This window comes from Globicephala melas, chromosome 12, assembly GCF_963455315.2.
Source record: "Globicephala melas chromosome 12, mGloMel1.2, whole genome shotgun sequence".
NCBI lineage: Eukaryota > Metazoa > Chordata > Mammalia > Artiodactyla > Delphinidae > Globicephala > Globicephala melas.
The window spans coordinates 35,810,206-35,822,786 of NC_083325.1; the positions used below are offsets into that span (position 1 = coordinate 35,810,206).

Here is a 12,581-nt window from a genome sequence, read left to right on the forward strand (position 1 = left end):
TTTTGTATATACACTGTTCTAATAAGACTATATTAATGATTTATTAAGAACCGACTGCATCCTTAACAGGTGAATGAATAAAGAAACTGGTACATCCACACAATGGAATACTACTCAGCAACAAAAAGGAAAAACTTGATACACACAACGTGAATCTCAAATGCATTACGCAAGAAGCCAATCTCCAAGGATTATATGTGGTATAATTCTCTTCAAATGACATTCAGGAAAAGGCAAAACTACAGGCAGGTGGAATGGGTCAGTGGTTGCCTGATTAGTGCTAGGAGTGGGGGGCAAGTTTAACTACAAAGGGGTAGCTCAAGGGAATTTTTGGGGGGTGATGGAAGGATTCTACATCCTGATCGAGGTGATTGTTACGTGAATCTATGCATGTGTTAAAACTCCTAAAACTGCACACCAAGAAAAATGTGAATTTACTGTATGCAAATTATATTTTAAAAGAACCCATTGCACACACAACATGAACTCATTAGGTCTCTGAGGGCCCTCAGACACTTTCCTTCCCTTGATCAGTTTATTAATGTTGGCAACACACAAACAAGTGGTCTTGGAGTGTGTGCGTGAAAGTGAGGGAGGATTGCTCTACCATACGGTCCATGCTAAGTACATTACACCCCGTGCCAAATTTAGCACCTTATAAACTGGAAACCCTTTTGTAGAAAATTCCTTTATTATAGTGCAAATAACTTTCAGCAGTGACATAATAATGTAAGAACACATTTAGCAACATTTTACACCACGCAGTAAATAAGAAAGTGTTTCTTCGAAAATATGTCATCATAGGAACATTATTTCTACATTAATAATGTAGCTGGAAAATGCCAAGGCTGTTTCTCTCAAGGCAACAGGGCTCCCTCCCTCTTTTTGGATATTTGCTTTTTAATACAAATGAAAGGACTTGCCATTTTAACAAATCACCAATAATTCTAAGAGTCATCTCTTAGGAGGTTTTGAACTGAGGTTGGCAAGATATGAAATGGGGTTTCAAATTAAAAAAAAAAAAAATTAAGACAATTCTGGGATAGCCCAGAAAGTAGAAGTCACTTCTATTAACTTTTAAGTAGATATATACATTCACTCCAATTTTGATGCAGAAATGAACAGATTGTCTAAAGCCTGCCTATTATTCCCCCAGAGCCTGATTGTTATCTATGTTCCTTGGTTTTGGTCATATTGCAAAATTAGGGCTCTGGTCAGAAATAACACCTTACGTACCCAAATGCTTTCCTGTGAAGCTTAAAATTGCACTTTCCATCCTGAATTCCCACCTTAGACCTCGCATGCTGATGAGAGGATGTGAACATTGTTTCCAGTTTACAGCTAATGATTAGTACAGCTGGATTAGCCCCTTGCTAATTTAACTATACCTGAATCAAATCATCACATCATTTAGATTAATTCCAGTAGGCTTAACCAAGAGGTTCCCCACACAGAAATGAAGGGTTAACAGTGAATCTTTACACTAGGCTGCCTAAGGGCTTGGCTGCTAACCAGTTAGCTGATAGGTAGAGAGAACAGTGTCAGTTCCAAACAGTTACACTCCCAACTCCTCTAGTTTCCGCTGAATTATGCAGTGGGTGGGAATGGATGGCCACTCAAAGGAAACCTCCTGTGGGGGTCTTCCACCATAAGGAGAATCAAAATCCCTACCAATATATTTCAGGGTACCCTCTAAGTCTCTCTACAAACACACATCAAAACCTAGTGGCTCTACAAGTTAATCACAGGCTCAAAAATAGCCGGAGCCACAGAACAGCCCTCCTGGCTGAATATGGCTGCTTAACTCAGCTGGTACATATAGCTTTTCAATACTCAGCCAGCCTTGTTGGATAAAGCATCTTCTTATATAACACAGTGGAACTGTGCTAAACAGTTTAAAAGTTGAGAAGAATCCAAATATATCACCTCTAAAAAATTCATGATTTTAGTTTGCTTTTTCTTAGACTTTGGTACCGAAACACTGTCTACATTCTCGACACATGAATATGACATGGTCACTTCAGTGCCTCTGCATGTTGTGTAAAGAAACTCAAAAGCAAAGCAGGAGAAGGACGTGTCATAACAAGACGCAGTATGCTCTACAGACAAAACCTAAATTATATATAAATACACACCCCACCCCAGCACCCCCTCTTCTCCCCACCAGCTGACCAAAGCAATGCCAAGGGTCCTTCTCTCCAGGGCCAGTAGAGTTTGTGAAATCCAGCACCCAGGACTCCAACCATCCCTTGCTGTGTGGTGACATCTTATCACTGCAGGCTTCTCCTAGAGACTCCCTGCTGTCTAACCAGTTCCACAAGTACAGGGAAACACCTAAAGCTTAATTGGGAGCATTCACACTATTGGCTGGACTCAAAGACCTAGAGTCCTGGGAGTTAATTTTTCAGATAAACTAACTGGATCATTTCCTAATTTGGATCCTGTCTTATCCTAATATCTCAGCAGAGCCAACACAGTAGGAAGCACCCTCTACTCCGAAGCTCCAAAGGCATTGCTTAGGGATATCAGTGAGGGTCACATAATAAAAGTGATACAATGAGCTAACAGCTTAAGTTGATATAAATTATTTCCGGGTAAGTTATTTGGGGCCATTTGCTTCTGCTTTCCATTGCATTCCAGAATCATTTTCATACTGTACTTTCAAAAGTTTATATAATAGTCATTTAAAAATTGTCTATGCAATCACTTCTTACGTGTTTTCAATTAGCTTAATAACAACTTAATGAGCTATTATGTAGGTCTAGGGAAAAGTAGTTAGTCTTAAGGAAGCCAATACTGTGCTACTTCACAGTAAGGAGAAAAAGCAATGTAAATAATCATCAATAACTTGAAAAGCAGTCTTACGAAACGTTGCAAAGCTTTCCCTAAAGCACTTACAGCAATTTATATCAAGATATCCTAAGTTTAGGGGTACGGAGGATAAGACTCAACTCTTTAAGGTAGAAATTCACCTTTATCATGATGGAATAGGTAATTTTCCCTCCAGACCTAAGATAATTGTACATTCAAAAGTTCATAACTTGCTGTTCTTGAGACATTAATCATTCTCTCATACACTGAGTAGAAATAAATAACTACAAGAAAGCTTTAAAAATCTGAATTAACATTATGCTGTGCAACAAAACAAAACAAAACAAACCTTGAACAACCTACATTCTATGTTAAATACCCTGACTAAAATGTCGGTTGTGCTACACAATTCCACTTCAGTGCAGAAATGAGTTGACTTCTGTGTACCGTCTTTGTTGTTGTTGTTTTAAGTCTTTAGCACTTTTGTTCTAAACATCAGCTTGAAACGATGAATAACTTACTACCAACTCACAAATCCAGTTCAGTTTAGTCTGAATAAAATCCAGCGTAAGTGTATTACTTTGTTCTGGAAATAATGGCTCGGTGTCTTTGTTCCGACAGCTTCCTAAGGGCAAACCACCGTTGAAGTCATTTTGGGTTTAAACCGCACAGAAAGAAGAGACGGTGAAGTTTCCCTTTTCGTTTTTGTTTTCTTTTTAAGTCTTCAGATCTTGCTAGGACACTTCTTCCAGACCAACAGTCATACAGTTGTGGCACCTGATGCTATCTGAAACAGACGTGGTTTAAACAACGTCAGCCAAGCTTCGTGATCTGGAGGTCCCCGTTTATCTTTATGGTGTCGATTGCAGATAACGTTTGAATGCGGTGGTAAAAATCAAAAAGTTGGTGTCCATCCACAAACACTCTGAAACGTGGGTGCTCACAAAGGATTTCCACCTGGAAGAAACAAAATAATAACCTCAGTTCATAATTTCAATGAACCCTGCTGGGGAAAACGAACAAACAGTACTGCATTTTGGAGAAAGGCAACATCCTCAGTGGTTCTCAAACACGGGAGTGCACTGGGATCATACAGAAGGCGTGTTAGAACACAGACTGCTGGACTCCACCCACCAAAATTTCCATTTAGTAGGGCTAGGGTAAGGTCTAAGAATGTGCTTTTCCATCAAGTTCCAAGATGATGCTGGTGTTGCTAGAATAAGGAACACACTTTATGAAGCATTGCTCTACACTATTCAATGTCCTTTAAAGATTTAAAATTGCTTTACTCTTTCTCCCTTCTCCTTGCATGCCAGAAAGTGATGGAAAGTGGCAGAGATTTATTTATACGGCACTTAATGTCTCCATCCTCATCCCCTGAACAATTCTATCCCACCTTCAGAGAAGCCCCTCGCAAAGCAGAACTGGTACCCATTAGTAGCATGTAATAATAGTCTAGACACCCCTAAACACTAAGCAGAGAGAAGGTTACACAGTAATTACCATTCGACCAAGGATGTGTAATTAATAAGGCTTTGCTAAGCCAAACAGAAATACTGATTCCACATGGTAAAAGCTTTTTCTTCCTCCTTTTTTGAAACTTAAGTAATTCACCATAGAGTTTAATCATTGGTTCTGTGCTATGTATTTATTAAAAGCATTTGTATTCATCATGCAAGGAGAGACTCCGTATATGATATTAGTCACATTTAATTCATATTATTACTAAAATTATATCACCAAGAAGGGGTGATTTCATTTCACCCCTTCACCCCTAGTGTTGGGGAGCACTATTCCTCCTGGCAGAAGCTTTGGTTACTCACACTCACGAGCTCTGCATTAAGATTCACCAGTAAGAAACTGACACAGTTCAGGGGAGCCTCAGGGTCATTACCATTCTAGAGAAGGGTAGGGGTGTCTTCCCCAGGCTACTATTAGAAGGGCAATTAGTCTCTATTCTATCATTGATGTGACAATCACGGATTCTTGCTTTCCCCCCAGACTGTAAGATGGGAAGAAAAAGTATGACTTATTCACAGGCCCCTGTAAATTTTTAGATGAGGAGCAACAGGTTAAGGGTAGTTCTGCTTTGTCAGGTGTTTATGCAACAGGGAGCTTTTAACTGGGTTGTCATTATTGTGATGTATGTTAACAAGGTGTAATGTAGACACTTCATCACCAGGTCTGACACGTCAGTAAATTCTTTCCTAACACATTACTGACTTGCATCTCTTACTTGGTATTGTCCTTCATAGAGGAAGGTGCTGCTAATGCTGCTTGATTGAAATGGAAGTTTGGGCTGTGCTTCCTGCCTGACAGATAGTGGGGAGCAAATCTATACTCATCCAGGCCCAAGGGAAGTAATCTGTCAGCCACAGAGACTGTGACAGTGAAACAGACTGAGGCTACTTAACCCAGAGAGGGAAACAAGGACATGACTAAGTCCTCACTAGCAAAGGGAACAAGAGAAAATAAAATGATAATCAACTAGATTCTTAAAAAAAGACATAACTGATATGGTTTGGTGCTACTCAAAGGTTGAGAAAAAAATGAGGAAAATTCTAGATACTTATTATTATTTATCAATCAAATATATTTTGGGACAGGTGTCTATTATATGCCTAGTACTATGTTAAATACTACATAGAAAAGTATTTATTTTTAACAATATAGACATGTAAATATGGGTTTATTTACACGTATTGGCTAAATAGAATTGCAAAAATTCTGGCTTAAAGTGTTCTTGGCACATACTAGATGAGAACATCACCATCCTGCCAGTGGTTGGAGCAGAAGCACTCGAGGCACTCACCCTGAATGGTTGGTCTGGGATGAATGGGAAGTAAGGGATCGCTGACTGTTCTTCACCCCTTTCCCCAGATATACAAGAATTTCTGAGTAGCTGCCGATCTGTGAAGACAGCTTTGAGTTCAATTGCCACATCGGCGGGAGGATCCTCCGAATCACCACAGGTCAAGCTGATGGCAAAGCTGAAAAGAAAATCATCTCACTTATTCACGGTGAGCAAAACAACATTAACAATGACCCAGGCTCCCATTTCCACAATGACCCAGGCTTCCATTTCCTTCTTCTTCTTTGGATTTGTCAGCTTTTAATGGGCCACTACTCTTCATATGGGGGCAGGCGTTGGGGGGTTTAGACTATGGAGAAATAGGATTACAATCAAACTGGTTTGTTACCCAGAGGAGGCCCTGGTGAAAACTTCAGTGGAGATGAAAATAACTAACTGTAGACATTTCATATACCCCAAACTACCCACACATCTGTGTCTTAATCCATTTCAGAAGACTCAAAAACAGCCCCATTAATTGACCAGGGGAAACGATATCTCGTAAAGTTTGGTTCTCATTTATATTGATAGTTCTTACTCCAAACACCATGTTTGGAAAAAAAAAAAAATCCTTTCGCCTCCCTAAGGGTCAAAGAGAAAATGATGTGGGTCTATATTTATAATCTCTGATATAAATAGCTGTCTAGAGAAATGATGGCTGGGATTCATACACATTCTTTTCATGGGAACATAGTACTTTCTTGGCACTTCAAACTAGCAACACTGGCCACAGGGGTGGGAAGAGGAGGGGCAGTAAACCACAACAGGAGTGGGCAGGACCTTGTAACTGCCTGATAGGTCTAGGTGACAAGGACTCTGCCTTACCTCTCAGGGTTGAGGTCTACGATGCCCATCACTAATACCTTCTTGCCTGGTCTCATGCCACCTTTAATGTGCCCACAAAATGGCACGATCTGCAAAGGATGAGAGGAGAAACAGAAAGTTTACAGCCTGTTAGGGAAGAGCCAAGGCCTCAGATCCTTAGGACCTGACCTAAGGATAGAAGAAAGAGGGTACAGGCAGACAGAGCACAGAACAAAATCATTTACCAGTCGTGGGAAGTACACGTCGGCTTGAACTGGAGAGCCCAAGGAGTTGTTTAAATGCCCATCATCTAGTTTCTAAAAATAGAAGCACACAGATTGGCTTTCCAAAAGCTTTTGTAGGGGGGTGTTAGAGGGAGCGGGGAAGAACCTACACAAATCTGGAGGAATCCAGCAGTCCTCCATAGAACACAGGAAGCCTCTGCAAAAGCTCCCACCTCACAGCCCACTGAATAACCGCATAAACTCCCGGAACAAAACCCGTCCTTTCCACCAGGTAGCTAAGCCTCTGATGATCCTCAGACCCTTCAGATCTAGATCAAAATGAAGGTCGAGGCCCACTGGGGAGCCAGAGCCCCGCGCCGAGGGAGGGAAGGCCCCTCTCCAACCGCAAACGCCCATGGAACCGCCGTCGCCCAGGCCTGTCCTCGGGGACATGGCTGGAGTGCAGCGGCCGCGCTCAACTTCTCTCGCGAGCCCCTGGCGCGGACCCATTTCCAAGGGGGAAATCCCCGGAACGGCGCGGGGCGGGCGCGGGGCGCGCGCGCCGGACACACACACAGGCGCACACTCACACGTGCAACATACACACACCTGGCCGGAGGCTGCACAGCGCGGAGGGAACTGTCGGTCACCCCCCACCCCACGGGCCGCCCCCAACACCTCCCCTCAGCCAGCGGCCCTCCAGCTGGGGCACCCCTCCGGCCCCTCACGTCCGCCGCGCACAGCCGGCTCCCGCTACCAGGTACTGGGGCGCCTTCTCACGCGTGGGGCGCGGGGCTGGGCCTCTGCCGAGCCGGAGCCGGCGAAGGGGCCGTGCGGGCTGCGGGAAGGGGGCGCCTCGCGTGTCCCCGCCGCACTCACCACCACTGCATCGCTGTCGGCCACCGACCCCGCCATCTTCTCGCGCAGCGCGGCGGGGTGCGCGGCTGGCGGCCGGGCGGTGGGGGACGTGGGACACGGCGCGCGGGCTGGGCTTCAGAGGCGGTCCTGCGCCGGGCGGGGGCGCGGGTCCGAGACTGGCTCGTGCGCGCACACACACACGGGCGCGCGGGCGTGCACTCCCGGGGGCCCGGCGCCGACCCGGCTGGCGGGGCCGGGGGGAGGGGAAGGAGAAGGCGGAGGCCGGGAAGGCGGCGCGGGTCCAGAGGTCGGAGGTGGCCGCCGCAGCCCGGACCGCGCTGACGAGTCGAGGCTGCTTTCTTCCTCGGGGTGCTGCTGCCCGAGGAAAAAGGAGTCGAGGGTGCGCCGTGCTGGCCCTGGGCTGCATTTAAAGGCCGCCGGAGCCCGGCTGGGGAACCGGGAACAGGGCGGGGAGCCGGCTGGGCTGCAGCGGCTTGCTCAGCTTGCCCTGCCCCTCGGCCATTGGACGGTGGCAGGAGGCTGGGGCGGGAGGGACTGGCCTACCAGGGTCGGGGCGTGCGGGAGGGCGGGCGCCCGGTCGACACTCTTCGGCGGCAGGGTGGGTGGGGCTGGGGCCTGCCAGGTGACAGGTGCTGGTGACATCACCGCTCCTCCTCTCCAGCCACCTCCCCGCCTTCCTTCTCAGGTTGTGTCTTGGGGCAGGTGGGACAGTGGAGGGCGAGGTCAAGGGAGGATTGGAGGTGGAGGTGATATTCCAGAGTTCGAGATTTCTTTCAGAGAATGCCAACAAAGAGCGAGGAAAGATTCATTCGGCTTTCTAGGGTAGAAAGATAATGAAAGGCTTGCATAAATAAATATTTGACCTAAAAGCAGGAGGCAGAGAGGACTCACAGTAGGGACTTTTATATTTATACAGGAGATGTACAGAACACACCTCCCTCCCCTGTGGAAAGATGGGTAAGTCTCGGGGTCCCTGGAGGCTCTCTCAGGCAGGGGTCTGGTTAAGTCTTACCAAATTGAACTGGGCACAGTGACTGCTCTCAGAAAGTCTTCATTGGGCCGATTTTTACAAGTCACCTTTCCAGTCTAGGCTAGTGAATTTCACACTGAAAATCTCCTGAGATCCTTTGTGGAGTAATTCCTAGGGGGTCCACCTCTCTTTATTCCAAGGCACAAATTCCTTTATGGCGTTTCCACAGTAGGACGATTATGTAACTTCTCAGGTAAAGCTGTATCAACATAGCCTCTATTAGGTGACATCTTGGCTTAAACATTCCATTGTGTGAATCACCCTGGTGTTTTATACTAATAAGCAGGGAGCATGTGTGACCTGCTGCAATCCCAGAGGGGCCCTCAGAGGCTCCCTTCCTGCCACTGTTGCTGGCTGTGTGGCCTGGAACATCACTGAGGCTTTTGTGTCTTAGCTTTCCCTTTATGGACCAGAGCTAATCATGGTAATCTCAGTTGAGTAGGGAGAATTACCTGCACACGCTTGTAAACCAAAGTCATATCCTTTGTGTGCTCTGAATTTGAGTGCAGCACAAGTGGCTCACACTTTTGCTCTTGTTTACCAGTCTTAGCTCAAAATCATACCTTATTGATTATTTTAAAATGTTAGGCAGTCATAGGAAGCAACTGACATTTTGAAAGCACACTTTGATATATCTCAATTTCTGAGAGTTTGGTATAGGGGACACTCATTGAAGTATTTTTTTGTCATTAGCTAAGCTAAGAGTGACAGAATACATCATGGTGGTTAAAGAACGTGTGCCCTAGGTTCAAATCCTGGCTCTACAACTGACTAGCTGGGTGATCTTGGACATGTTACTAAACTTCTCTGTGCCTCAGTTTCTTCATCTGTGAACCAGAGATGACAGCAATGATGACAATAGTGCCTATCTTGTGTTATTGGGAAGATTAGGTAAATTGGTTCCTGTACCTTCCTTAGAATAGTAGCTGGCACTTAGTAAGCGCTACTCTTCATATGTACAAACATCTTGAGGGCTTGCCATGTACCAGGCACTGGGGAATACAGGGGGGACATTTTTTTGTGCTTCTACTTTATTATTATTTTAAAATTGTTTTTTAAATTGAAATATAGTTGATGTACAATGTTGTATTAGAGTCAGGTGTACAGCAAAGTGAGTCAGCTGTTCTTTTTCAGATTCTTTTCCATTTTAGGTTATTACAAGTTATTGAATATAGTTCCCTGTGCTATACAGTAGGACCTTGTTGTTTATCTATTTTAGATATATTAGTGTGTATCTGTTACTCCCAAACTCCTAATTTATTCCTCCCTACCCCTTTCCCCTTTGGTATCCATAAATTTGTTTTCTATGTCTGTGGGTCTGTTTCTGTCTTATAAATAAATTCATTTGTATCTTTTTCTTAGATTCCACATATAAGTGATACCATATGATATTTGTCTTTCTCTGTCTGACTTACTTCACTTAGTATGATAATCTCTGGGTCCATCCATGTTACTGCAAATGGCATTATTTCATTCTTTTTTATGGCCGAGTAATATTCCATTGTATATACATAACACATCTTCTTGATTCATTTATCTGTTGATGGACATTTAGGTTGCTTCCATGTCTTGGCTATTGTAAATAGTGCTGCTATGAACATTGGGGTGCATATATCTTTTCAAATTAGAGTTTTTATCTTTTCCAGATATATGCCCAGAAGTGGGATTTCTGGATCATATCGTAACTCTATTTTTAGTTCTTTAAGGAACCTCAGTGGGGATTTTTTTTGTTGATCTTACATTCTAATGGCGAAAGGCAGTTAATAAACAAATAAATATATAATATGTCAGGTGGTAAAAGTATTAGAAAAAAATAGTAAAGCAAGTAAGGTGAAAGAGAGAGGTAGGAGGTGGGGCGATGCTCTTTACAGTGTTATCAGGGAAGCCACCTATGGTAGAGTGAGTTTGAGGACCTCTAATGGGAGGAAGGGAGTGGGGGAGGCATTTGGAAGTCTGGAAGAAGAGGTTGCTGGCAGAGGGAACTGCAAGGGCAAAGTCCCCAGGGTGGAGTAAGGGAAGAAAGTGTTGGGTGCAGCTGGGGTGCAGAGGCGGAAGAGGTAAGTAATTAGAAATGGAATAGGCCATGTAGACACTGCGAAGATTGGCTTTTCCTTGGGAGAGGTGGGAAGATATTGGAAGTTTCTGAGCAAAGGAGTGACATAGCTTGCCTTCTGTTGTGGATGTATCCCTCTGGCTGCTGTGTGAAGTGGTCTCTGTGAGGAGGGCAGTGTGTAGGAGGCAGGTAGAAGCAGGACTTAGGAAGCTCCTGCAGCAATCCAAGCAAGATATAATGGTGGCTTAGACAACGGTGGGAATGATGAAGATAAGAGAAGCTGTGCGCCCTTGAAAAGTCCTAGCCATTGTCATTACATAGCTCTGAGAGTTCAAATTGACTTCTAAGCCTCAGTTTCCTCACCACAAAATTAAGAGGTTGGGCTCATTCATCATTCCTTCTTAGCTCTTAGAAAGTTCTTCTGGGGCTTCCCTGGTGGCACAGTGGTTGAGAGTCCGCCTGCCGATGCAGGGGACACGGGTTCGTGCCCCGGTCTGGGAAGATTCCACATGCCACGGAGCGACTGGGCCCGTGAGCCATGGCCACTGAGCCTGCGCGTTCGGAGCCTGTGCTCCACAACGGGAGAGCCCGTGTACCGCAAAAAAGCTGTGTAAATGCCATCTAAATTTAAATGGTAGGTGCTGCTGAATGAAAATAATCTTGGGTTGAATCTTTCAATAAGTGGTTTTGTAGGGTGAAGAATAACCCTTTGATTTACATTGTCGGTGGAGTTGAAGATACTTGGATTGCTTGAGATGTTCTTTACATTCCTAAAATTCTTACATTTTAGGAATGTAAAGAACAGGAAGGTACTGAACCTGCCCAGAACATTTTAAACTGGAAAATTGCCTTTTATTCCAAAAATGCTTTGTTCCTTCTCAGTCATTCTATAGAATAGTTCATTTTCAATATGGAGAGCAGGGAGAAAGCCTAAATGAATTTTTTGTTATAATTAAAGCTGAGCAGAGTCACACTACCCCTGACAGGGAAATTCATTAGCAAATAAATGAATTATAGAGCTTGAATTTTTAAAAAGTTGTAGAGAGAAGGACAGGCAAACTTTGCTCTGGGCTTTGATTATGGGCATTTTTGTCTAAAAAACATTAACCAAGATTGTGACCCTTTTATGAAATGCAACAGTGAACTGTATTACTGCTAGAAACTACTAAAAAGGCTAAAGAAAGTCAGCATCGAAAAAGAAATATACACAGGTCTTTGAAGATAGACTTTGCTAAATGATCTTCCCAGATGAAAATAGTAGATCACGTCCTTCTCTCCTTCCCATTTAATATGTTTTATTCAAATGTAGGCATGCAGAATTTCTAATACTGTGGGGAGAATATGGCATTGACGTCAATTCGGCAGCCATGTTATGAGCATTGTGCTGTGATACCCTGGACCAAGAAGAGATATATGAAAATGCATGGGTCTTGTCCTGAAGAAGGTCACAACTCACTCTGGGGACCAATGTAGAATGCAGTGGGTAAGATAATAAAGGCCTCAGATCTACAACCTGAGCACTGAGCGGGGAGAGTCACTCCCATTGGGAGGATTAAGGCAGCTGTCTGGAGGAACTGGCATATCTCTGACCACAAGCACGGCAGCCCCTTCCACCATCCCACCAAAGCAAGTCTGCAAAGACTGCACAGCAGCTCTATTCGTGGCCCGAATTCTAAACGCACTCCGCCTGGTCTGGTCACCAGCTGAACCCCTGTTTCCAGAGGCTGGTTTTGTCTCCTGCCCTGGTCCGGGTAGATATGTGCCTTCTTCCTTTACACTGTGACTGTGGGCCCGGATCCCCGAGGCCTGCCTTTGACTTTCAGACCACTTGTTTTCTGCGTATATATACACATTGGCAGCAGCAGGGTTTCTCGTCCTCAGTGCTATTGATATTTTAGGCTGAGAAATTCTTTGTGGTAGGGAGCTGTC

General features: G+C 44.5%; 1 protein-coding gene and 1 long non-coding RNA gene across 2 annotated transcripts in view; one reads left to right on the top strand and one right to left on the bottom strand.

Moving 5' to 3' along the window:
- Positions 1–672: 672 nt before the first annotated feature.
- Positions 673–8,098, bottom strand: LGALSL (galectin like). Its single transcript, XM_060309222.1, has 5 exons — positions 7,570–8,098; positions 6,712–6,783; positions 6,488–6,576; positions 5,624–5,801; positions 673–3,768 (listed from the first exon to the last, which is right to left on the bottom strand). The coding sequence occupies exons 1-5, from the start codon at positions 7,603–7,605 to the stop codon at positions 3,625–3,627; spliced, it is 519 nt and encodes a 172-aa protein (XP_060165205.1). The 5' UTR covers positions 7,606–8,098; the 3' UTR covers positions 673–3,624.
- LOC132598218 (uncharacterized) overlaps positions 7,281–12,581 on the top strand; it is a 70,255-nt gene continuing 64,954 nt past the window's right edge. Inside the window, exon 1 of the long non-coding RNA XR_009566131.1 lies at positions 7,281–7,450. This is a non-coding gene — a long non-coding RNA (uncharacterized lncRNA). The remainder of the gene's footprint in view (positions 7,451–12,581) is intronic.